The 27605-nt window shown below is 41.2% G+C and overlaps 1 protein-coding gene across 1 annotated transcript in view; it reads left to right on the top strand.

The window, feature by feature from the left end:
- The window catches only part of GEN1 (GEN1 Holliday junction 5' flap endonuclease), a 45906-nt gene extending 19754 nt beyond the window's left edge, over positions 1-26152 (top strand). Inside the window, exons 6-14 of the mRNA XM_075863873.1 lie at positions 5781-5854; positions 6858-6946; positions 12302-12452; positions 12705-12741; positions 12824-12904; positions 14194-14324; positions 15052-15113; positions 16819-16962; positions 23861-26152. Of these exons, the coding sequence (XP_075719988.1) occupies positions 5781-5854; positions 6858-6946; positions 12302-12452; positions 12705-12741; positions 12824-12904; positions 14194-14324; positions 15052-15113; positions 16819-16962; positions 23861-25209 (2118 nt within the window). The 3' untranslated portion in view covers positions 25210-26152. The remainder of the gene's footprint in view (positions 1-5780; positions 5855-6857; positions 6947-12301; positions 12453-12704; positions 12742-12823; positions 12905-14193; positions 14325-15051; positions 15114-16818; positions 16963-23860) is intronic.
- Positions 26153-27605: the final 1453 nt, after the last annotated feature.

The following is a 27605-nucleotide window of genomic DNA, read 5'->3' as shown; positions in this document are numbered from 1 at the left end:
CCCAGATGCTGGAACCCTCAGCAGCTGTTCTTGTGAAAGTTGCGGGCACCCATTTAAATGAATGGACAACCATGTAACACATGGTCGCGCAGAGTCCGCTAGAACAAGAGACTTTCTTTGCAGCAGCTCCTCACTTGGGCTAAAGGCAGAGTCCCCTTTTATATCCATATGTCCTAGTACACTTAAAGGGTCCCATTAAATTAAGCTGAAATGAAAGGTCCAGGCAGGGTCCTCCTGGGAGTTGTTTTGCGCAGTGAATAGATTGAAGGGTCTCCATACTCCAACTCTAATTTATTTCATCCTAAAAAGAAGTTAAGGGGGAGTTCTGGTTCTGTAATACAATTTCAACTCTCCCGCTGTGTTTTAGTTTTGTTAAATCCAGCCCCCTCTCCATGGTTTTTACCTCCCCATTGCCAAATTTCACCGTAGTATCCAGCGTGTATAGGCAATATAGCGGATTGTGTTCTAGCAGCGGTCGCGTAAAAGTGGTCTTTCTACTACAAGTCCCAGAAATCTCAGCTGTAGTCTTTTCACAACCCGGGTTCACGAGTACCTCCACTCTGATTGACTTATTTCTCAGCTAGTGAACCTCTGTAAGGGTATGTGCACACACACTAATTACGTCCGTAATTGACGGACGTATTTCGGCCGCAAGTCCCGGACCGAACACAGTGCAGGGAGCCGGGCTCCTAGCATCATAGTTATGTACGACGCTAGGAGTCCCTGCCTCGCTGCAGGACAACTGTCCCGTACTGTAATCATGTTTTCAGTACGGGACAGTAGTTCCACGGAGAGGCAGGGACTCCTAGCATCGTATATAACTATGATGCTAGGAGCCCGGCTCCCTGCACTGTGTTCGGTCCGGTACTTGCGGCCGAAATACGTCCGTCAATTACGGACGTAATTAGTGTGTGTGCACATACCCTAATGACGCATTCGGAGCGTGTGCACGGTTCTGAAGATGTAGTGACACGGAAAATAAGCAGACCACACCTGCGCGGGCCAATGCGCGTTCACTAAGCGGTGAATGGAGTGGCCTTGTGAACTACTGTGCGTGCTTGGCAAAACGTGAAGCGCATACAGTACCATAGAATTAGGAATAAAACCATTAATGAGGTGCCCATATAAGTATAGATTACACAAACCATAGAAAACTTTTGAAAACCTCACATTGAAGTTTTTTTTTTTAAACTTTTTCTAGCCCTTGGAATGGGCTTATTTAACAAACAGGAATACCCCTTTAAGACCCTTTTTTTTTCTTCTTTAAAATAAAGCCTTTAATTAAAAAAAAAATAATAATAATTGGAAAGGGGCACCTGAAGCTTGTCCAGAGCGCCTTAACCAATCTTTACTTTTCTGCACTAGCACTTCATAAAGTATTTCCGATCGTCCAAAAAATGCTTCATTTCCCTTTGCAAACAATACAGGCCCAGTATCACAGATGTGACGGTCGCAGGTCGCTGACTCCAGTTTTGTCATCTGTAAAGAAGAAATTGTCCTTTATAGAGACGCACATCATGATGGAGTATTGTGTGTAATGTATTGTCATTGCTGTCATGTCCAGTCCTGCACCGCGCTGCTGAGCATTGAAGTGCCAAGACTGATATTTCCGCCATCATGATCTGCTGGGTGATGAGTGCTGCAGAGTAATGAATGCCGAGCTCGGCATATTCACTCTGTACTGCGGAGAAAAGGAAACGCTGGATTGACAAAACTAAAGTGCAAATAAGGCCATTAAAATGCTGCAGCGTAAGTGGAAGATCCAGCAATGGCTGCGGAGGGAAAAATGATTTACAATGGAATTCAGAGATTTTTTTTATACCAATACAGTCCCAATTTTTTTTTAAGCCTTTACACATTACAGCTGCCTGTTGCAACCACATGGGTGCGATCTGTATGTGGCTCCTATTCAGGTCAATAGAAGCTGTATACAGAAAGGGCCCCCTAGTGGTAGCAACAGGCAGCTGAGATTTTGACAAGTAAATGTGCAGGGAAATAGTGCTAAAGACCAAAAAAAAAAACATGAACACTATGGCCTTAGTGTATTAGGAATACTTTTCTTACAGATTTTTAGGGACAGAAGAGGTTTCTGAACATTTGCATAGAGCCTGCAGACAGGGATAGAGAACGGCATGCTGCTGGAAGGTCCGCAAGATGCCACTTTGTCCTAATAAGATTTATAAAGTTTTTATGTATTTATCTTTACTATTGATTCATGGAAAAAAAAAAGATCGGGATACATCCTCCGACCCTCTGATCAAGCAGCCATTTGCTTCGATGCTTGGTAATCTAATAAAGACCCGTCCTACTGATATATCTGTTTTAGAAAAATACGTTCACAATGAAATAACAATGCTTGGACAACTTTTATTACAACTGTGTTGTGCTGTTCCTCTTCTACTCCTCCTGAAAATACATGAATAAATTGTAATCTGGGTGTAACCATTCCCCTTTTTTGATGGGGCGTGTCCCTGTCACTGACTTTCCAATCAGTGGTGACTGTGTACGGCGACACTCCAAGGTTACACTCAGTTTTCCATTCACATTTTTGCAAGGGGTTAAGTGACATGAGAGCTGACCGGTTCTCCTTTTATCCCTTGGCGACATGCGGTGTACGTGGCAGCCGCCAAGGAAAAGTATGGAGCTGGCTCACAGGCTGTGCGCGCCTCATACGGAGCGGTTGTCGGCTGTAAGACACAGACGACACCTCGCTGCAACGGGCAGAATCGCCCATTTAACCAATAGCGAGTGCGACATCTAAGCTGTTTAAAATTGGGGGGCAGCCCCCTCCGCCATCCCATCGGCCACCCTGGGACTCGACCGTGGGGTGCCCATGGTTGTAATTGCAGCCTGGTCTGCTATCTCTGTGCTCCTATTAAGCCCTTAGTAGGCGCCTGTAAAAATCCTGATGTATTGCAATAGAGTAGTATTGCAGTAAAACATGCAAGCGATCCAATGATCACTGGTTCAAGTCCCCTAGGGGAACTTATATAAAAAAAAGTAATTAGTTCAGAGAAAAAAACTATTCTCATTTCTTCCCTAAAATAATGCTAACATTTTTTGAAATTAACATAACTGGTATCGCCGCTTCTGTAAAAGTCCAAACTATTACAATATAACATTATTTAATCCGCAAGTTAAACGCTGTAAAAAAAAAAGAAAAAAAACAATGTAAAAGGCCAGAATTGCTGTTTTTTGGTCACCTTACAACCGCCAAAAATGTCATAAAAAGTGATCAAAAAGTCGCATGTACCCCAAAATGGTACCAAAAAAAACAACAGCTCGTCCCGCAAAATACAAGCCCTCATTCAGCTATGTCTGTGGAAAAACAAATCTCCAAGGGGTTAAACGACCCCTGATACTCCTGTCTGATGGGCGCAGATTCACCCACAGAATTGCACTTGTTAGGACATCGTTCAGATTAGGGCTCTGGCCATACGTTTGTTGTTTTAAACGTAATTTCACTTCAGGCTGCTGAGGATCCTGAGCATGATGGAATTTTGCATTTATTATCTGTTTATATTCTGTACACAGACCAGTCACTCGCATCTAATTCATCTAATTTCCATACTCCATAACTCCTTTTTAATACTGCGTGTGGTAAAATAGATAATTGGAAAACGTTTATCCTTTTATATTTAAATACCGCTTCAATATCATTCTTCCTTAGAGCCAGGAAAGTAATTCCACAGTGATGAGAATTCAATTTAGAAAAGGCTCGTACTCCTGTAGTGTATATTTGCTAATATAACTGAGTATTTTCTCTAATATAGATGATGGTTTACTTTAGTTTGGACATTAACTGCGTTACTTATCTTGTACTCATCCTGAGTAACAGTCTGCGTTATAACCTTGAGCTTTATTCATAATTCTGCTGGTTGCTATTGGAAACAGTCTATAAACTTGTTGACGGACACACCCCTAACGGCGTATTTGAACTCCTATTATTATTATTTTATGGTCACTGCCTACTTGAATTCTGAGGAAATTAGTCTTTGTTACACAAGATTACGGTACATTGCCTGGGGTAAAGAGAGTTCCCAGAAAGGAAGACACCAGAGCAATTTCTGTGCAGACATTGTCGCAGCAGGAAGTGCTGATTGATGTTAACTCAGCAGATTCATGGATTCGGCCTGGATTGATATTGAACAATAACTAGCTGTAGCAGCGATGTGAGAAGGTGAGTATTACTACTTTTGTGATTTGCCACCATTGTAAGCCTTTTTTTTTTTATTAAAACATTCAAGGGGTTGGACAAATTATTTAAATTAAGCTATTAGACTCTTGATCTGTACTTTGCTTATTCTTACTGGTGTTCTTGGGGGACCACAAAGTATTAATAATCTTTTTAGAATAGGACTTCCATTCCATTTAAAGTGGTTTGGCTTACTCCAGACATTGGTGGCATATCGTCGACAGCAGCTTAGATGACTGCTGAAAATGTTACATCGTTTGTACGGTTGAAAAAAGACACATGTCCATCAAGTTCAACCAGGGGATGGGAAAGGGGAAGTAAAAATTTCTACACATAGGAGCTAATACTTTTTTGTTCTAGGAAATTATCTAAGCCTTTTTTGCAGCATCTACTGTCCCTGCTGTGACCAGCTCCTGCGGTAGGCTATTCCATAGATTCACAGTTCTAACAGTAAAGAAGGCTTCAGATTGAACCTTTTTTTCCCCAGACGGAGGGAGTGCCCCCTTGTTTTTTGAGGGGGTTTTACATGGAACAGGATTTCACCATATTTTTTGTATGCGCCATTCATATATTTATATAAGTTAATCATGTCCCCCTTAGTCGTCTTTTTTCAAGGCTAAATAGGTTTAATTCTTTTAATCTTTCCTCATAACTTAGATTCTCCATGCCCCTTATTAGCTTCGTTGCTCTTCTTTGTATTTTTTCCTACCCCAGGGCATCCTTTCTATGAACTGGAGCCCAGAACTGGACTGCATATTCTAGATGAGGCCTCACTAATGCTTTGTAAAGTGGCAATATAACATCCCTGTCCTGCGAGTCCATGCCTCTTTTGATACACGACAATATCTTGCTGGCCTTTGAAGCAGCTAATTGACACTGCATGCTGTTATTTCGTTTATAATTAACAAGTACACCCAGATCCTTCTCAACAAGTGACTCCCCCAGTGTAGCTCCCCCTAGGACATATGATGCATGCAGGTTGTTCGCGGTTGTGGTGCGGTACTTCCCTGGCGCTGCTGCCACTTTGTTGTAGAAGTTGGCAAGATAGGGAGCCCCTATAGAGTTTGAATGGAGGGACATAATCGACAGCGGCTCCACTCATATTCTTCCTCAAAGCGGTTGTGTGGGTGAGGAGGAAGAGAGGACTTAGGACCCTCGTTCTAGTGATCAGTGGGGCCCCCCAGCGATTTTTTTTTTTTTTTTTTTTTTTTTTTTTTTTAAACTGCATGATTAAAGCCAGTGTTTTGTAAAATGTAACAGCATTTTTTGTGGCGTTCTTTGTGTGTCATTTTGTGTTTTTGAAGTCCTGTAGAGAAGCCAATGGGAAAAACACCAGAAAAAAAATGCCATACCCAGAGAGTGCTGCATTTTGACAAAAACACCACTGACAATAAAACAGCAAAAAAAATACCACACCACAAGACAAAACGAAGTTGTATGTAATGCATTTTATGTTTCAGTATAGACTTTAATGTAACATCTGGTCACACTAAAAAGCGCATCTAACAATGACACGAAAAATGCCTAAAGTGCAAAAAATGTACAAGTATTTACTCTGTCCTATGGATTTCTTATGTTTTTGAAGGGTTTGCCTGGTGTTGGAAGAGAACTCGCTATGAAGTTTATGAAGTCCCTTCATGGAGAGAGTGTTCTGCAGAGGTAAGATGGCATCTCTCTTGTGACTCCATCTGAACATCTATTCCTAGAACAGCGATCTCCTCAGGTCTCTAATTGTACATCTTAAAGGAGAAATCTACCTGAAAAAAAGTTTTGAGTTGCCATCAGGAAGGGTCTGTGATGCGTAAAGACGTGGGCATTAGCACCTAAAAGTCTTCCGATGCAATATAGATCTTAATTGTTGCTTTGGTGGAGCACTGTGAGCATTGAGTCAAAAATTTCCCGTGAAAAACTAGTCTAGAAGTAGTTCCAAAGGAGTTTGAGTACTTTGCGAAGTTCTGAGGTTAGTCCTATGTGAGAAGCGGCAGGTCTCCAGGCTCTTGGCCCACCACTGATGACATCTTCTGACATTAGAAGATGGTCTTTAATGCAGACTTTACCCATGAACCTATAAATTGTATTTATCCAGTCCCATAAAGCAATATATTTGGATGAGTCGCTGCTGCTGTTGTTATCATTATTAATAATGGTAATAGTTAATGGTGACTTCTGATGACTATATCAATTGTTCTCCAGAAGGAGCCATGTCCCGGTTGGGTCTCCAGGCTGGAGAATAACCTAAAACATTGCAGAACATAAATACCTCATAGGGGCTGGGTCTAGGACTTTGCACAGTAAAACGGTTCAGTACACAGCTTGTTAGTGATGTTTGATGTTCTGTTTCAAGCTCTCTGCTGCCCCCTATACACATATCCTAAACCGCTTTGTGTGTATCCAGGGGGCAGTAGAGAGCATAAAGTGACATCAGACTGCACTAATGAGCTGTGTACAGTATTGTACACCTACACTGAAAAGGAAAGAGGGGCCACGAATGATCCCGGGTGGCTGCAGGCTGCTAGTTGCCCATCGCTGTTTGATTTTGGAAATACGAATTGATTATTCTGCAAATATTTTTTTTTTATGCATTTATCAAAGAGAGAGTCTACATCAATTTGGCAGGTTTTGCCCTATTCTCATTGGTCTATGGCTTTGTTTTTATTTGTAGGTTTTACCAGTGGAGGAAGCAGTTTGATGAACCCGCCATGACCAAGACTTTCAAAAAAAAAGTTCACTGCTCTGTTTGCAGCCATCCAGGTATGTTGGTTCTTAGTACTGCACCCGTGTGTCCAGGTTTAACACCTGGTACTGTTGCTTTGCTGTTCAAAAGCTCACCTTGTATACTTCATTTACCCTTTACATTTGGATATAAAAATGGAGTAACTATGTAAGTACTTATCTTATACTGATCTTAAGTTACATCATATCTTATTTTCAGAGCTGCATTCAGAATTTTTCTGGTTGCTATTGGAATCCGTCAACACTTTGTTGACAGACACATCCCTATACAAGTGGCTAAGGTTCTAAAATGACATGTCTTATGCTGCACAATGCATGGCATTCTGGGAGGTCTGTTTTATTCTACATCTGATTACTGTGCAGTGCCTGGTGGGGAGACTATGTTTCCCACAATGCAAAAAACAGACAAAACCCTGCACAGACATTGAGGCAGCAGGGAATGCTTAGGGATGTGGGCTCAGTAGATGGTAAAGTAAGGAATGCTCGTCTTAATCAGTGGGCTATAATATATGCTGTAACTAAGTGGAAGTTAACAGAGCAATTCAGCAAAGCATGCTGTGTACAGACACTAAAACAGCAGGAGTTGCTGTAAAATATGAGCTAAGAAGAATTGATCAGAACTGTGAATGCAGCTCTTGGGATCAGTAAAAGATAATTGGAGTAATGTTTCAGCAAAGTTATTTATCACTGTATAGATTATATATCGATATAAAAAAGGCAAATCTAAACTTTACCACCGTTAGAATATTTGGAAATTAAAAGTTAAGCAACCATGATCTGAGTTTTCTCTGACCTCAGCAGTAACTTTAAGCCATCATATCTCAGTGTAGAAGTAAGATTAAAAAAAAATGGTTTTCACATCTTTTCCTCTATTAATACTCCTAAAAATTCATGAATAAATTAAAAACTGGGTGATGTCATTCCCCTTGTCCCTACACAGTGTCAATAAGTGTAGGGAAAGGCAAAAAGGAGACCCTCTAGTGGCTGGCAGGGATAATTAGACAATGAAGAGAAATGTGCCAGGGCACAGAGTCCCAATTTCTCTCGTATACCCCTACATTTGCCTTTGACGAGTTCTCTTGGGTTAAGGACATTCATCTTTTTGCCAGGAAGCTGGCATTGCATAAATATTTTAAGACCAAGACCAATGATGAACATCAAATGGACTTTAGTGAACGCAGGACCCTACAGGCCCTTGAGGACTTGTCTGATGAAAACGAACATCGCATCAGCTCAGCTATTGGCCCTTTCTCTTCTTTAAGACCTCGATCTAGGATGACCCCTCCCTTTGCACAATACGCACATATCGATGTCTTTGTTAAACTGGTGAGCTCCGAATTGGGGAAACTCAAAGCCAACAAACATGGCATTAATTATAATTTGAATAAAATGGAACAGGATGCACTAGACACACTGTGTAATAACGATGAAATTATTATAAAATCCTCAGACAAGGGTGGTAATATTGTTGTCATGGATCGTACTTATTACACATCCATGGTCCACAAATTACTTGATGATAGATCTACATATGTCATCCTTGAAAGGAACCCTACAAATCTTTTTACATCTGAGCTATGCTCCCTATTGGATGATGCTAAGTCTGGACAACTTATCACTTCAGACGAATTTAAATTCTTGTACAATTCCACTCCGACTATCTCAACTTTCTATGCACTCCCAAAGATTCACAAGGTTACAAGACCAGTTCCTGGGAGACCCATTGTCTCTGGAAATGACAACCTGACACAGGGCATCAGCACATATGTTGACGAAATGTTGGCACCTTTTGTTAAGGCCTTACCCTCTTTCCTGAGAGACACCAAGGACACCCTCACCAGAATCCAGGGGATCAATGTCACTGACACTACCTTAATCGCCACTATTGATGTAGAATCACTTTACACTAATATCAAGCATGATTTGGGTTTACAGGCGGTCCAGTATTTTTTGAATACCAAGGGAATACAATTCCAGGCACACAACACTCTGATACTTTCACTTCTTAAATTTCTATTAACTCACAATTATTTTTTATTTGACGGTAAATTCTACCACCAGGTAAAGGGCACAGCAATGGGCACAGTTTGTGCACCTACTTATGCAAATTTATTTTTAGGGTGGTGGGAGGACACTTTAATTTTTAATGAAGATTTACTTTTTTTCACGTGTCATATACTATTCTGGGGGAGGTATATTGATGATATACTGGTCTTCTGGGATGGTGACACTACACTCTTTCATGATTTCATGGATATACTTAATCACAATGATATTGGCATGAAATTCACTCACCACATACACAAAAACACCATTGATTTTCTTGATCTTCAGATCTCTCTGGATTCTGGTGGCGGTGTCCACACTAATGTCTTTAGAAAAAAGACTGCTACCAATAGTTTCTTACAATATGGTAGCTTTCACCCGCCAGCACTTAAGAGGGGGATACCTATTGGTCAGTACCTCAGGGCCAGAAGGAACTGTTCCGAGGAACACACTTTCAAATTAGAATGTGATGCCCTCTTCCACAAATTCTTGGCAAGAGGCTACCCCAAAAAAATCCTACATCGAGCTTATGCCAAAGCCAAGGCCACTCCTAGAGAGGAACTGCTTTATGGCAGAAAAACTAATGCTGAGGAAAGATCTGTAGGTTCCAAAATTAGGTGTATTGGCAACTTTGACACCTGTTCCACTCAGATATCTAAGATTTTAGGGAAGCATTGGGCTGTTCTGCGGTCTGATCCTGACTTAGCGGATGCTATTTCTGACATTCCAAATGTGACTTTTCGACGCGGTAGGAACCTTCGTGAGTTTCTCACGCGGAGTCATTACTCTAGTACACTTATCCCTCGTGATACATGGCTTTCAGCCCCCACGGTGGGATCCTTCCCCTGTGGTAGGTGCTCCTTCTGCACATATATGCCCAAAACCAAGTGTTTTACCAACCCCCTAAATGGTTGTCAATTTTCCATCAAACACTTTATTAACTGTCAAACTACTGGCGTTGTATATGTCGCCAGATGCCCTTGCCCCAAACTGTATGTTGGCAAGACCACCCAGCAACTCAGGAGAAGAATTTCTAGACATGTTAGCAGTATTAATATGAAAGAGGACACCTCTATTTCTAGACACGTGAGATCTTTCCATGGGAGTGACTCCAGGGTCCTTCAATTTTGGGGCATTACGCAGTTGAAACTTGGACCCAGGGCCGGTAACTTAGATAGGAGGCTACTGCAGGAGGAGGCACGATGGATACATAGGCTCAGTTCTCTGAGTCCTAATGGCCTAAATGAGGGGTTCACCTTCATGGCTTTTCTGTAGGAGGTACTGAACCCTCTTCTTCTGTTGTCATAAACCTTTTTGCGAAACCTTTTTTGCTGAATTAATCGTTCCTGCTGAACATACTTTTTCTTGTGATATTTCTGTCGGTTTGACAGTTATGTGATACACTGATCACCACATATACAGTTTTGATGTATATCTAGTTATACTATACTAATGCTTGATAAGCACTTTAATTATCATTGATGCTGTTATTTGACACAACACACGACTTGCTTTGATCCCTGCTCTCTTATTTTTGGTTCTGTCCACTGGACGTATGTATGTGTATATAGTATCATGCACTTGTGTGCATTGACTCTGCATGCTACGTTGTGCAGCTGGATTTATGCTCTCCCTGTGGTTATCATGACGTTTATACTGTTCTATATGGTACTTGACATTTATTGCCACTATCGATTGAGGCTCTTAGCTTTATCCACTCGTTTGGATTTATATATTTTGATTGGGAGCCGTTCTGCATTCTTTACTGGCTGCCCTTGTTGTCAGTCTCCTCGTATATTTAGTTCTCTGAATGACTATCACCCGTTTTGACTGGTGTGCGCTTGCGCCCAGCTCTCGTGGTGATTGGATGCCTGACCACGGCGTCCCATTGGCTTGCTGCCATGCCATTCATCTTGGCGTGGGGGCTTGTCACTTGTGATTATCTGATTGGCCCAGAGGAGGGTGTTTGCCGCGACACGTCATGCGGACGTCATATACACGAGCCTTTATAGGGAGCAGTTTTTCAAACGCGCGCTCATTAGCCCCGTGTTATCCCCTGAGGACGCTGCTTCTGCAGCGAAACATGTCGGGGGGGCTAACGCCATCTTAATCCATCATTGACGGTCTAGTCATTGCCTATACCCGTGGGGGACTGTTTCTATGCACGGCAGTCTGCAGCTGCCGAATCAGTCTTTCCCACTGCGTCCAGCGTTGTACTGGGTACATGCACACTGACTCCTTGACACACACTGGCCGTCTCTTGATATAATTTTAACTCTTTAGTGTTGTCTGTCTGTTTGATACATAATAAAATTTATATTTTAACTGACTTTACTGACATTTATCGACTAGTCGACTGGTGGCTGGGAAATTGGGACTCTGTGCCCTGGCACATTTCTCTTCAATAAGTGTAGGGACACCCCCCCCCCCATCTAGTTACTACCAGTTGCCAATGTAGGAGGAATAACAAAGGAATGGCACAATGTAGAGTTAGAAAAAAAAGATGCTCCAGAATTGTTATTTCATAGAGAATACAAGTATTTACTGTAAGGGTATGTGCACACACACTAATTACGTCCGTAATTGACGGACGTATTTCGGCCGCAAGTACCGGACCGAACACAGTGCAGGGAGCCAGGCTCCTAGCATCATAGTTATGTACGACGCTAGGAGTCCCTGCCTCTCTGCAGGACAACTGTCCCGTACTGTAATCATGTTTTCAGTACGGGACAGTAGTTCCATGGAGAGGCAGGGACTCCTAGCATCGTACATAACTATGATGCTAGGAGCCCGGCTACCTGCACTGAGTTCGGTCCGGTACTTGCGGCCGAAATACGTCCGTCAATTACGGACGTAATTAGTGTGTGTGCACATACCCTTACAAATATTTTAGAAGAGCAGACAGGTCGTCTTTAATGCACATTCTGGGTCCTTAATATTTGTTCTATTAAGGTCTCATATAATGGAGCTGTCTCACTAAGACAACCCCTGGCCATATATCCTATTCGGGTATATGGACGACATACAGGGGTCTCCTGCTCAGGACCCTCCTCTATGAGACCTAATTAATAGCCTCTAAGTATCCGATGCTCCTGCTCTGGTTGACCCGGCTGCCATGCATTACATAGACGGCCATTCAATTGAATAGCTGCCATATAATACTACAATTTCATTTTCACCTCATGTCATTGATGTAGAGAGAAGAAAATATAGATATACTTAATATGCAATTTTTTGTTGTTGTACTAATACCATTAAATTTGTTTGTTTTTTTATTCGGTATTGAAAACTAAAGGTGTTTGAAATGTTATGGTTGTTCCTGTTTAGGTTCTACTAAAGAGCACGAGCGGAAAGGTTGCGAGTTATGTGGCAGCAAGAAATACTGCGAGCCTCACGACTATGACTACTGCTGTCCGTGTGACTGGCACAAGGCCGAAAAAGAAAAGAAGAACAATTCTATGGAATATACCTTTAAGATGTACGTAAGTTATCATTGGAGATTAGAGAACTGATTGGCCAATCCGCTCATTCCACCAAGATCGTGACAAAATGGCCAAATTGATTCTCCTATTCTCTTCAATTGTCCAAAAGTGAACCTCAGACAGGTAGAATTGGATTTGCCCGGTGTTTCCTGACTAGTGAATCGGGTGGATCGATGCTTACTATCCCTATAGAAATATCATGGGACCGAGTTATTTTTGATCTCTGTCACCTCTGCCTCTTATCACAGGAAAGCCAAGAAGCGTGAGGGATTCCCATACCCTGAGGTGAGTAGACTTCATTTTGCCTCTAGATTTTTTTCAGCATGGAGATGATGTGGCGATAACATTCCCTTTCTGATTTTTCCAGGTTATTCAGGAATTTCTCGTAAATAAGGATAAATTGGTAAAAGTGATCAAATGGATGAGGCCAAGTCTATTGTGTTTCCAGGTATAGTCATTCGATGTATTTTCCTTCCATAGGAGGTGATGGTTAATGTAGGTCCCTGCATGGGGAAAATTAAAAAGTTCTAAAAATGTTATGCAGATCTCCTCATTTTCATTATTAGGACCTGCCCAAGTGCCCCCTTCCCAGTATTATACTCCGGCTGTGGCCGGCTGCGTGCCTCCAGGTGCTGGCCACATTTTACTACTAAGCTGGCCCTTTTTATCTTCTTTCCAGCCAGGAACTAAGCTGAGAAGTGAGAATTTTAGAAGGTTTTCGTTTTTTTTTTTCCTTTTAAATTTCTATTTTACGCAGTAACCTGGTTCTACGTGGCTTATAAACACCTGGAAATGTTGTGGTATTAAACATGGAGAAATAGTTGTACTTATTCTTTTATTATATTTATTTTATTTTTTATAACATGACCTAAGTCGATATCTCGTTCTCTCCACCTTAAGCAATTTTATAGATCGTGAATATCTCAAGTGGGTGTACGTACAGTAAATGTGCCTGGAAACCAAACACACGTCCTACAAATTAAATTTGTCATAAGTTTTGTGTTCTATTGTTCCTTAAAAAAAAACTGAGTTACTATAATTTTTCAGCGCAGTTCCTTTTAGACTCCATGTTTGGATTCAGATTAATTCCATGATTATAAGGGATTGTCCAGAGCAGACAACCCTTTTTTGTTAGGAAGGTTCTCCGATGATACGCTGATCACAGGGTGCTGTCACCCCCAATCAATGGTAATCTGTTCGTGAACTTGGCAGCAAGTGTTCAGTTTCCCTGCAGCGCCACCTCAGGGGAAATAAGTTATTGCGTAGTACCCTTTGAATTTAATGGGCTGTCTGTGTAATTCACAGACCTGATTGGTCCTCCAAAACAAGAGATGCCTAATAGAGTATTTGAATATGACTTTTGTAAACCAGACAACCCCTTTAATACTTCAATAGTCATTATTTTAGCCAGTTTTCTTTTTTTCGCCCTCAATTTTATAAAAAAGACCATGCATTAATACGCATAGTACATTCGAAAAATGTAAAGCTTTCCATTTTACATTGAATAACCTTTATTTCTTGAAAATGGAATACCCCTTTAAGGCTTATTTGTAGATGTCTACCACAATGACCAAGCAGTAATATGTTTGTCGTGTAGGATGTAATTGCAGATACATTCACTGACTGTTCAAATATTCCTGCACACCCCAAACCTGTGTAATGGAGATCTTAAAATTAAGAGGTTCTTTACCCCGATGGACTGTAATATAACCTGAAATTTCTGCTCTCGGTTCTTAGAATTTTGCTCTGGAATGGATGGAGTGGCCCAAACACTATTCATGTGAGAAGGTCCTGATCCTGCTGACATACTATGATATGCATGAGAGGAAGGCTGGCCCAAGACATGATGCCCAGCTACAGGCTGTCCGGTAATAGAGTGTGACGCTTTCCTGCCTGCTGCAAAAGTGCCATGTACCAGCTAGGTTGATCAATGCAATACTCAAATGAAAAATATTAAAGACTTTGCCCCTTCAGGAAAACCCTTAAGAAATCCTCCCCCACCCCTCCCAATGATAAGCCGATCATCTAGCTTCAGCCAGAACTGTGGCTATCAGCTGTATTTGCCAGGGTGCCCGCTTGAGTGAATGTATTACAAGATTGGGCTGAGTGCTCCAGAGCGGGCGGGAGACCTTGTCTACAGTCCTTGCTTTAAAAACGACAATTCCCATAGTGCGAACTGTGCAGACATTGTTCCAGCAGGGAAAACTTTGGAGAATCGAACTCTGAAATCTGTTCAGGTGTAAATTAATTTATTTGCAAACAGCTCTGCTTTTTTTGTATGGAATATATCTAAATGTAATTTTAAACATATATCTAATTTATATTTGATATGCATTGCGGTGTGATTTATTGTTCCCCTTTTATCGGCCATTAGTAAAAAATCCTTCTCACCATGGTCACTACTTTAGGGCTCGTGTACACATTCGTATGGTATATCATGTGGTGCTGATATCCTGTGGAGCCCTAGCGGAGATCGTACATAAGACCCTTTTCTCTCCCTAGAGGCAATGTGTTTATTTATTTTTTGATTTATGTTATATTTATTTTTTTGTGACTATGAAAATGTGAAACTTTTTTTTTTTTTTTTTTTTTCAGAATTGTTAAGACACGAGTAAGAAATGGGATTCCCTGCTTTGAGATTGAGTGGGTAAAGCCAGGTCTGTAGAAATAACAAACACCAAAAAAAATGACATGCCTGAGCCTGACTCCAATAATAGAAATAATAGAGGGCAATTATGTTCAGCCGACAGCCCTTGCTCCCCATAAATATGCATGTTCAGTCCAGACGAGCGTGGATGTAATTTATATAAAGGAGGCTGCCTAGTATCTGTGGCGCTGCTTATCTCCAAGGAAAACAAAGGAATCAGATGAGGATGTATCCAACCTGTCTGACCCTTGTTTGAATAGGAAAGGGGGCAGTTAGATTGCCCCTATAAACATTATACTGTTGGCAAAATCTGCCAAGATTGGAGAAATCCATTGATAAAGATCTAATGTGGAAAATCTACTCTCCAACCAGTGCATATCAGTAAATGAAGCTGAGATCAAATCTGGGAAACTCCTCAACTTTTAGTTTCCTTTTTTCTGTATTCGTTTTCATAAATGGGGTCCATTGTGCAGATAAAATTTCTCTGAGTTTAATTTAATTTGTTCAGAACTTTTCTACAAAGTGCCAATACTCTCACCCGGCGTCGCTGCCACTAATGAATTGTGAGAGATTTGTCACACGTGACTGACATTGGGAAGTGCTAAGTGGAGATAAGGGGATTATATGGCAAGGGATACAAATTAGGATACTCAAGTGAATGGCAAGATCTGCCTGTAGGTTTAGCGCCGCGTGATTAAACACTAAGGTACTGTTACGTTATTTTCTATATTTATTTAACCATTTGTTGCTTCTTTTTGAATGTCACAAAATGTATTTTGAACTTTTTGCTTTACATGCTGTGCCCCCCTTCTCTCCCGCCCACTCTGGAGCACTCAGCCCTAATTAATTGGACTGGTCATTTAGAGATTAGATAGATGAGTGTAAGAGAGGGAGAGAAGCGATGAGATAGATAGAGAAGCGATGAGATAGATAGAGAAGAGATGAGAGAGAGAGAGATAGATAGATGGATAGATATGAGAGATGGATAGATATTAGATAGATAGATATGAGATAGATAGATAGATATGAGAGATGGATAGATATTAGATAGATAGATATGAGATAGATAGATAGATAGATAGATTGAGAGATAGATAGATATGAGAGATGGATAGATATGAGAGATGGATAGATATGAGAGATGGATAGATATGAGAGATGGATAGATATGAGAGATGGATAGATTAGATACGAGATGGATAGATTAGATATGAGATGGATAGATTAGGTATGAGATGGATAGATTAGGTATGAGATGGATAGATTAGATATGAGATGGATAGATTAGATATGAGATGGATAGATTAGATATGAGATGGATAGATTAGATATGAGATAGATAGATAGATAGATAGATAGATATGAGAGAGATAGATAGATAGATAGATATGAGAGATAGATATGAGAGATAGATAGATATGAGAGATGGATAGATATGAGAGATGGATAGATATGAGAGATGGATAGATATGAGAGATGGATAGATTAGATACGAGATGGATAGATTAGATATGAGATGGATAGATTAGGTATGAGATGGATAGATTAGATATGAGATGGATAGATTAGATATGAGATGGATAGATAGATATGAGATAGATAGATAGATAGATATGAGATATGGAGGGCTGGTATAAGATAGATGGTGAGATTCGTGATAGATACTATAGAGATGATGGATTGGGTATTTGCTCATTCTCCCTTATCTGTGACAGACGGCTACATTTTCCCCGATGATCACCCACCCGATGGCCCACTGTTGACCATTGAAGAAGAATCTCTCTTCACAGGGGCCTATCCACATATTGTAGAACTGTTCCAAAAAGACAAACTAGAAGCGGAGATGCTGAAGCAGCAATGTAAGTATCATTCAATCCTTTCCTTCTCATTTACTATGACATAACTTACTTTATTGCAGAAAGTAACCGCCTGGAAATACACTGCCAAATGTATGGGAACCAAGGACAAGGGGGAAGCCTCGAAAATAACACCATGTAGCTGAAAATAACAGAACCGTCAATGTAATAAATGACCGTATTACACCACATACATCTCTACTTTGTACAGGTTCAGTTTTATGGAACTATTGACCGTTTTTTCTTTTTACTTATTACGGTCAGCCATATTGTTCCGTCCCTTTTCTAGTAGATGACGTCTCTTCCTGTCCTTGTGCTGCCAATCCTAGACGTAAATGGTCAATTTACTGATTTGAGGCAAGAAAATACATGGAGTTCTTTTAGGTCACATTGGCCTTAGGTTACAATATTTTCAATTTGCACAATTAATAATCGCTTGCTCTACACCAAATGAAATCCAGCAACCTTTCAGGCAATATAATTTTTCCGTTTCATAGCTTAAATAGCAATTCAGAGAAATTACGAGAAAAGCCGCAATAGTTCAGATAAATGCAATAAAACCTCCTCCTCATTCAGGTGACACTCACTGAGTGACCGGAAAAATCAAGCTCACGTCGGTGTATACTTCCATCCATTTTTAATTGCCAGCGTTATTAGACACTTTTTTTCCGCATTCTGTGTGGCATTTTTTTGCCCGCTCCCGTTGAATCTAATGCAAAAAACACGAGCAAAAACTGCTGCAAAAAACACCGTTTTTTTTCTGCCTCTCTATGATTTTAATGGAAGGTCAGAAGCAGAAACTGGTTGGAGGAAGAGCATGCCCGCTCTGCCTCCCATTGAAAGCTATGGGGGCGATTTGGACCGTCTTTTGGCGCTGATTCCGATACGGTTTCACTTCAAATTCATATAAAATTTAATATTAAACAAACCACATGCTATTTATAAATATATAGAGACATAAAAAACACTATTGATTTTTTTAATTGTTTTCTATTCCTCAATATATCTTTACATTTCTAGCGCATATCACGTCCTTTCCATATTAAGGTCCTATTTCGCAGCCTGATATGGGCTGTAAAAACGAGCGCTCGTTTTCTCCTTTCACCAGGAGCAACGATTGGTTGTGTATGGGGACGATTGATCGTTACTGTGATCGCTCGTCCCCATGCATTTGCATCACGTTGGCAGCGCCTTTCTCTGTTTGCACGGGAAGATGTGCTACCGACAACGATGATTTTTATTGCTGCAGATCAGCTGATGAATGAGCGTTTGCTTGTTTGCCCGCCGATCATTGTCCTGATTACACAGGGCAATGATCGGGAAGAAGCGTTTATATGACCGCTTGTTTGCCTGATCATTGGCTCGTGTAAAAGGCCCTTTATACCTTACTATCCCCTTTTCTTTATAGTTTAGATAACGCGATTATATCCAACATTCTGGCAAAACAACCCCCTGTTATCTCCTCTTACTATCCCGTGACAGATTGTAACCTATCGCTAACCATTATTTGCAATCTCCCTACATAACCCTAAAGCTGCCCATACACTTAAAGGGGTTGTCCACTTTGGATCACACCTATTTGTTAGAGGAGTCACTTGACAATAATTTGATCACAAAGTGTCCCCCTGCTGGGATCCCCAGCGATGATAGGTAATCTGTGGGGAAAACTGTCAGTAAGTGTTCAATTTCCCTGCAGCGCCACCCCAGGGGAAATTAAGCATTACCCAGTGTCCATTTCTATCAATTAGTTGTCTGTGTAATGCAGGACAGGAGAGGTCCTCCAGAACGGGAGACAATCTTTGTAATTGCTATTCACAAGATGTGGATCCTGAACTGAGGACTCCCTCTAGTAAAGGGAACCTGTGTGCAGTTTTAAGGGCTCAAAGCTGCTGACCATGCGATTTATAGCTCTACCGCTCCAGTATTTTTTAAAAAAACTTCCACATCCCAAATCTGTATTATATAATTATATATATTTATTTGCATTGTGCACAGAGAAATAAGTATTTGATCCCTTTGGCAAACAAGACTTAATACTTGGTGGCAAAACCCTTGTTGGCAAGCACAGCAGTCAGATGTTTTTTGTAGTTGATGATGAGATTTGCACACATGGTAGATGGAATTTTGGCCCACTCCTCTTTGCAGATCATCTGTAAATCATTAAGATTTCGAGGCTGTCGCTTGGCAACTCGGATCTTCAGCTCCCTCCATAAGTTTTCGATGGGATTAAGGTCTGGAGACTGGCTAGGTCACTCCATGACCTTAATGTGCTTCTTTTTGAGCCACTACTTTGTTGCCTTGGCTGTATGTTTCGGGTCATTATCGTGCTGGAAGACCCAGCCACGAGCCATTTTTAATGTCCTGGTGTAGGGAAGGAGGTTGTCACTCAGGATTTGACGGTACATGGCTCCATCCATTCTCCCATTGATGCGGTGAAGTAGTCCTGTGCCCTTAGCAGAGAAACACCCCCAAAACATAATGTTTCCACCTCCATGCTTGACAGTGGGGACGGTGTTCTTTGGGTCATAGGCAGCATTTCTCTTCCTCCAAACACGGCGAGTAGAGTTAATGCCAAAGAGCTCAATTTTAGTCTAATCTGACCACAGCACCTTCTCCCAATCACTCTCAGAATTATCCAGATGTTCATTTGCAAACTTCAGACGAGCCTGTACATGTGTCTTCTTGAGCAGGGGGACCTTGCGGGCACTGCAGGATTTTAATCCATTACGGCGTAATGTGTTACCAATGGTTTTCTTGGTGACTGTGGTCCCAGCTGCCTTGGGATCATTAACAAGTTCCCCCCGTGTAGTTTTCGGCTGAGCTCTCACCTTCCTCAGGATCAAGGATAACCCACGAGGTGAGATTTTGCATGGAGCCCCAGATCGATGTCGATTGACAGTCATTTTGTATGTCTTCCATTTTCTTACTATTGCACCAACAGTTGTCTCCTTCTCACCTAGCGTCTTACTTATGGTTTTGTAGCCCATTCCAGCCTTGTGCAGGTCTATGATCTTGTCCCTGACATCCTTAGAAAGCTCTTTGGTCTTGCCCATGTTGTAGAGGTTAGAGTCAGACTGATTCATTGAGTCTGTGGACAGGAGTCTTTTATACAGGTGACCATGTAAGACAGCTGTCTTTAATGCAGGCACCAAGTTGATTTGGAGCGTGTAACTGGTCTGGAGGAGGCTGAACTCTTAATGGTTGGTAGGGGATCAAATACTTATTTCTATGTGCACAATGCAAGTAAATATATATAATTTTGAAAATGTGATTTTCTGTTTTTTTTTAAATATAATCTATCGCTCACTGGTAAAATTAACCTAGCTTAAAAATTCTAGACTGTTCATGTCAAACTTACAAAATCAGCAAGGGATCAAATACTTATTTCCTTCACTGTATATATTCTCTAAGGTGTGAATTTAGTGAATCCTGAAGGAAATGGTCGCAACATAGTCGGAATTATTTTATTGTTTTGCCTGGAAAGTTGCTGGATTCCTTTTTGACTTTTAGCCTATAATGATCTAGTACAGCAAGGAATTATAGATTGTGTACTGTGAAAGTCTTGTGGGCGCGATCTTATATCTCTTGCAGCTCTCTTAGGCCTTGTTCACACGCCGTTCATTTGCCACGTTTTACATGTCGAAAAACGCTTGCTTTAAGCTTCCCATTGACATCAATGGGAAAACACATTGTAGCGCATACAATGCGTTTTTTTTACGCTCACATGTTTAAAAAAAAGAAGCGTCCGGTCAATTCTTGGAGCGTAAAACGCGACGGAAACGTGTCTAATCCCCAGTCAATAAGAAAACACGTCAAAAACTACTGTACTTTGAAAAGTTTTTACGTCGTTTTTTTTAGCACCGTGTGAACAAGGCCTTACTGAATCTTGGATGGGAAACGGAACATCTTGATATTTTGTTAATACTTTTACTTTACACACGTCTTTCCTGGTCCATTGTAACGTGTAATCACATTCATCTTACAATTCCACTGGTAATTCTGATCTGTGGCATAGGTGATTGCCTGGAAGAGACAGCCAATCAGCATGCACATTTCACTGGTAAAATATCTAGGATTGGTAATCAGGGCATCACATTAAGAGCAAGTCGATCCAATCAGTGGCAGCTAAGTGTGCGAGGCATTTTCCATGCCGCAGGGCATCGTGGCTTGCCCATAATGTGACTTAAAGCAAGGATTATCCTCTTTGCTTCTTCCTTTATGCTTGATATGAGATGAGAATGAATTCTGTAATTCCTTTCTGTTATAAGTAGATGTTACTTGTGTTAGAATTGAATGGTTTTTCAGTTTCTTTAAGACTTGGCTACTGAAACCATAGAAGCATACACTGTTAAGGCCCTATTATACGGGCCAATGATCGGGCAAACGAGCATTCATATGAGCGCTCGTTCCCGATCATTGGCCCGTGTAATAAGGAAGATGTGCTGCTGACATGATCAAAATGTATAGGGACGAACGATCGTAGTAATGATCGCTCGTTCCTATACATATAGAATCATTTCTGCATGTGAAAGGAGCAAACGAGCGCCGATCAACGAGCTGTCTCGTTGATCGGCATTTGTTTACACGGCCCATGTCCGGCCGTGTAATAGGACTCATTATTCCTAGTGCAGGGTGTATGACACAAGGATTCAAAAACATTTAAAGGGGTTTTCAAGCTTCTGACAACTGATGACCTATCCATTGGATAGGTCATCGGTACACTATCTGTGGGGGTCCGACCCCCAGGCCCGGAAGTACATGCCGGAAGCAGTTTGCTGCAGCCACAGAATAGCGGTGGAGCTGCAGTACTGTTCAAGTGAATAATAAAAACACCGAAAAAGGCCATGCTTACAAATGGACACAGCCAGGCCAGAAATGCTGATGAAAGGGCGAGCAGGTGCTTTAAATAATAATAGCCACTCCCACTAGTCTTGAGGGGAGTGGTGTGTGGTGCATGGGATGTGTAGTAAGAAATAATAAATGAATAGTGTGTGTGCAAGTGTAATACTATAAGTGAAATATAGGGGGCAGTAATAAATGAAGTGCCTCAATAGAAATAAATGGATAATGGGGTGCAAGTGAGTGAAACATGGAGGGATAGTGTGTACGTCATGAGGCACAACGTGTATAGCCAGGTAGAAGCCTATTTGTGACGCCTTGATAATTCATAGAGCGGGCTACCCTGCTTGCTATGCCAAACAACAACACACCATGCTCTCCCAGCATCAAAGACCCGGCTGTGTCCAAGAGAAGCGAATATACATAATAATGAAAAATACCTGGGGTATTGGTAATCATTTTGGCCAAAAGGACGCAAGCTCGCAATCCACGACAAGGATCCCCAGACTTGCGAGTCCCTAAATCCTAAACTGGAACAGAACGTTCCAGATGCACAAACAGAACCGATAAAAACACAGGGACATATACAAAAACACCGAAAAAGGCCATGCTTACAAATGGACACAGCCAGGCCAGAAATGCTGATGAAAGGGCGAGCAGGTGCTTTAAATAATAATAGCCACTCCCACTAGTCTTGAGGGGAGTGGTGTGTGGTGCATGGGATGTGTAGTAAGAAATAATAAATGAATAGTGTGTGTGCAAGTGTAATACTATAAGTGAAATATAGGGGGCAGTAATAAATGAAGTGCCTCAATAGAAATAAATGGATAATGGGGTGCAAGTGAGTGAAACATGGAGGGATAGTGTGTACGTCATGAGGCACAACGTGTATAGCCAGGTAGAAGCCTATTTGTGACGCCTTGATAATTCATAGAGCGGGCTACCCTGCTTGCTATGCCAAACAACAACACACCATGCTCTCCCAGCATCAAAGACCCAGCTGTGTCCAAGAGAAGCGAATATACATAATAGTGAATAATAGCGGACCTGCAGTTCTGCAGCACGGCCACTATGCTGTGTACGGAGCCAACTGCTTCCGGGCTCCGTACATAGCATTATGTGCCACAACATTCGGTGCCTGCAGGCCACCAGAGCGGCTTATCAGCATGAGATCCTGGTGTCGGACCAGCACCAATGACGTACTGATGATCTTTCTGGTGGATAGGTCATCAGTTGTCAGGTGGACAACCCCTTTAAGAGAAAAAAATCTACCTCAGAATTTATTGTCAATTGGGCGTTACCATTCTACTTGTCAACAGGGCATGTCCCTACCAAGTCGGACCAGTGTAGGAACACACCACATTGACAAGGGCAATGGTATCACACAGTTCTCAATTTATTCATACATTTACAAAAGGCATAACAGAGGAACCTCATAATGCAGATTTTTAAGAGAAGAGGTTCCAGTATTATTTTATTTGGAATACAAGTATTCACAAAAACAGACGTATTAGGAGTGCTGGCAGCTTCTCTTCAGAGTATCTCGTCTTCTGTATACAGCTATTGTAATGCAGCGTCAGCATTTTCCCGAGCATCGTTGCTCTTGTTTGTGTTATTAAATGCGAGCTGATGAAATATAACTGCAGTTAGCAGAAAATTGCTGAGCTGTGATGGGCCGTTGGTATAAAATATTGGTCACTCGTCTAGTCACAACCGCTCGAATTCTACATCTATTCCTTTTTCCCGTTACTTGCTTTTCTTTTCTCCCTCGGATTCTATAGACCTGTGTTCAATAAGACACCTAACAAAGTGTAGCGGAGGTAATGGGCAGAATTTAACCACCTCTGTCGCTGTCTATTTCCCACTTCGGTTTAGATGCCGGTCAATTATACTGTTAACCGATTACATACCAGCGGTTGTCATAGACAGAATATTCTTATAGTAGCAAAATCTTCTAATTACCCAAACACAATGGACAATCTGATTGATCATTCTTCTAGAGTGGATGTTTCTCGATGATGAATATAAACCGTTTATGAAGATGTATTTTGTTTTTTTTTAGGTAAGAAAAGTAAACCTAAACCCAAGGTTCTTCCTAATGTGGATGACGTTGCTTCACTCATGTCTGAAATGAGTTTAACCCCAACTGTAGAGACAAATGTATCACCACTGATTCTAGAAGTAAGTGAAGACTCTGAAACCACCACTTGTCTCGATGGAAGTGGTCGGTCGAAGGACCTACCAGGCAATGAAGGTCCTTTACCAACTATGGTCACCTTGGTATCAAGGAACAAAGACCTGGATATTTCCACAACACCTGCTTATATCAGAGATGATTTAGACATACTTGATGGGCAATGGTCTTCTCCAGTACCGGGTAATAAATCAGAGTCTACAGCGGCTTCTACTAATGTTTCATTCGTGGTGGCAGATCTACAGCTAAGTAGCATTGATTGGGAAGCCACCTCATTTAGCATGTCACCTCAAGCTGAATCTCGTACAGGCGTTGATCAGACACATGGTGTCCAAGTTGGGCGATACACTGGCGAACCTGTAAAAGCAACCTACAATGTCCGCAATCCAACCCAAGAAATTATAGGAACAAATAAGGATAATTTGGAAGCTAAATCGGCACCACCGATCTTGGTGTTATCCGACTCTCCTTGTATTACACATCTACAGAATCTTCCTTTGAGAGAGAGGTTACTTTTGAAGAACGCTGGCCAGTATGCCTCCTCAGAGCAACGCAATGTCTTGTTGAAATGCCTACCTTTAAAGCCTATACCCCGAAACCTCAATATGGGGGACGCTACAAAGTCCATGTTTAACCATAATGTCATTTCTAAGGAAAATGTTCAAACACATAAACAAAACGAGTCAACAAACAAACACAACTATCAAAAAGGTGAAAAGCAAATCTATCTAACCAGAAAGCCTGACCCTAACTGCAGGGCACCCGAACGTCCCACCACCAAATCATTCACTTTTGTAAAGAAGATTCCTCCTGCTTCTGTGAGACCGTTATCAGATGGAAACATTTCAAGCAAAATGGCACCTATGTCGACGAAAGTGACCCAAAAGAAAAGTGTCTGCCAAAAAATGACATCTTCAAGTGAGGACGACGGTGAACCAGCACCCGGTGGTGGACATAAACATGCCTTCAAGAAAGAGGGCGCAAAATTAGGGATGCCTGTGAACAAAATGGCTTCTATTCTGCCAACAACTACCGATAACTTTAGTATTCCCAGTATAGATAATGTATTAGACAATGTGTTTTCAAGTCCTGAAGCCAAAGCCTTACATGCCCGGTCTCCAGATGAGTTGAGTGATGATGATGACTCTATAATATCTGTGGACAGTCCATTGCCACTGTCTGAAAGACTAAAACTCAGACTGCTACAGAACAGTTAATAGTATTTTTATATGTTTTATACTCTTCCTTTTTCTTCTATTCCTTGTCTATGTGTGTCTAGTCATTTTAAACATTTCATAGTGAAAATCAGCATGAAACGTTGAGTAAACTCTACAGATATTTTATTATATAAGGTTTCTTCCATTCATAAAAACGACTTGTCAAAATTCTGCTGGCTGGTCTTGGAAACAGTCAACGGTTTATCTCCATTCTGCTGTCAGACATGTGACCTAACAGCTTAGCTTTGACTGTCCTCTGAGCTCCCACAATGCATTTCTCTCTGGTATCAGGAGTCCAGCAGAATTCAGAACCTTGCTTTAGACATGACCAGAGAAGAAAACCTCATATAACTCAGGATCAGTACAAGATACTTTAAGTTACTATTAAACTATGGAATACGAATATTTTAATTGTGCAATGTTGTCTCACCTTTGTCATTTTTCTTAGGCACACGTCAACATTTTACAGTTTGTCTACATAAAATATAAAGGTGTTGTTTGGGATTAGAAAAAAGGGTCTGCTAGAAACAGCGCCACTCTTGTACATGGGTTGTCTCTAGTATTACAACTCAGTTCCATTCACAGACCTAACCAATGATAAGAACAGCACGGTTTTGGGAAACAAAAAGCAGACCCTTTTCTTTAATCCCATGCAACCCCTTTACATTTGATGCTCTCATCTGGGCTTCTATATGGCTGCTTTCTGTTATCTCTGAATTTTGCTTTGGGTGTAATCAGAGAAGAACGCATTTGAGAAATTCAGTGCAATGTAAATAAAGCAAATTTGCTAAATATTTTATGCAGACTTAAAATGTGAAAGTTGTAAAAATATAATTGAAAAGTGGAGTTTTAAATATTTTTTTTTTTTCAACATCTGAAATGTCAGTTTTAAAGAAGCGCAGTCACTATTGTTGACATTGGGAAATCATGAATTTCTTGTGAATGCCGTCTGTTTAAATAATTAAAATTTCAATACAGAATTTAAGTCTGGTCATTGTAAAGATAAGAGTTGATTTGGGTCTATCTGCTCGGTCTCTCAGAACATGTCATAAAACACATTCATGTAAATCAAGACCTAAAGCGGTTGTCCAGGATTAGAAAAAAGGGTCTTATGTTTTTCCAGAAACAGCGCCAGTCTTGTCCATTGGCTGCATCTGGTATTACAGCTCAGCCACATTCATTTTAATGGGGGATGAGCTGCAATACCAGACCACAGCCTATGGACAAGGGTGGCGCTGTTTATTCTTATTCTAGAGACACACCTTTCAAAATTCCACTTTTAGTTGCATTTGAACCACTGTTTGTATGTAATTAATATATAAATAGTTGGGTATTTGGTTTATGAGCTCTCCGTCCTGATGTGTTTTACCTCCCAGTAAGGGCTTGTCCACACGTAACGGAATTGCTGCAGAAAATTTCTGCAGCATTTCCATTAAAACTAGCAGACGTTCCGCCGCGGAAAAATCGCACCATTTCCTGCGTTTATTACTGAAGAAAATGGTGCGGATTTTGCTGCGTTTTTTTCAATGTTGGGAGATGGTGACAACAAAAACGCCGCAATTCTGTCCACTTTCCGCAACAGGAATTTACATGTTGCGGTACGAAAAATACGCACCGCAGGTCAATTTCTGGTCGGAAATTTTACGCAGCGTGTGGATGAGATTTGTTACATCTCAACTACTTTGCTGCTATTGTATTCTACTGCGTGTGGACGAGCCCTAAGGGTCAGTTCACACGTCGCGTAAATACTACGGATTTTCCGCAACGGAATTAGTTGCGGAAAATACGCAACAAATACAATAGCAGCAAAGTGGGATAATTAGGTCAAGCCTCTAGCATTCCTATGGACAGCGATTTATCGCTCACTAAAATGAAAACGTCTATGTCTGGCCCCAACCTAATACTTGCAGTCCATTGGTTAATCTGTATCACATGTACATTCTACTTTCATGCAGATGTTTTGCAACAAATATATCAAACAGGAATGAAAAAAGTTTAGCATAAGTTACATGTAAGGCTTCGTTCACATCTGCACCGGGGTTCCGTTCATGGGTTCTCTCTGACCTTTTCGTTAGGGGAACCCATGAACGGAAACCATAGCTTTCCCTTTGCATCACCATTGATTTCAATGTTAATGCATCCGTTGCAAATGGTTTCCGCTTGTCACTGCTCTGTAAGGTTTCCGTTTTGACAGAATGAATAGCGCAGTGGACTATGGTCAAAACAACGGAAACCTTACAAGGTGGTGACAAATGGAAACTTTGCACCGGATCCGTCACCATTTAAATCAATGGTGATGCAAAGGGAAAGCTATGGTTTCCGTTTGTTTCAGTTTAGTTTCCATTCCTGGGTTCCCCCGACAGAAAGGTCCAACGTTCGGAACCCCTGAACAGAGT

The sequence above is a fragment of the Rhinoderma darwinii genome, chromosome 4 (assembly GCF_050947455.1).
Source record: "Rhinoderma darwinii isolate aRhiDar2 chromosome 4, aRhiDar2.hap1, whole genome shotgun sequence".
In the NCBI taxonomy this organism is placed as follows: domain Eukaryota; kingdom Metazoa; phylum Chordata; class Amphibia; order Anura; family Rhinodermatidae; genus Rhinoderma; species Rhinoderma darwinii.
The sequence above is the reverse complement of the archived record's forward strand: the minus strand, read 5'-3'. Positions and strand labels throughout refer to the sequence as shown.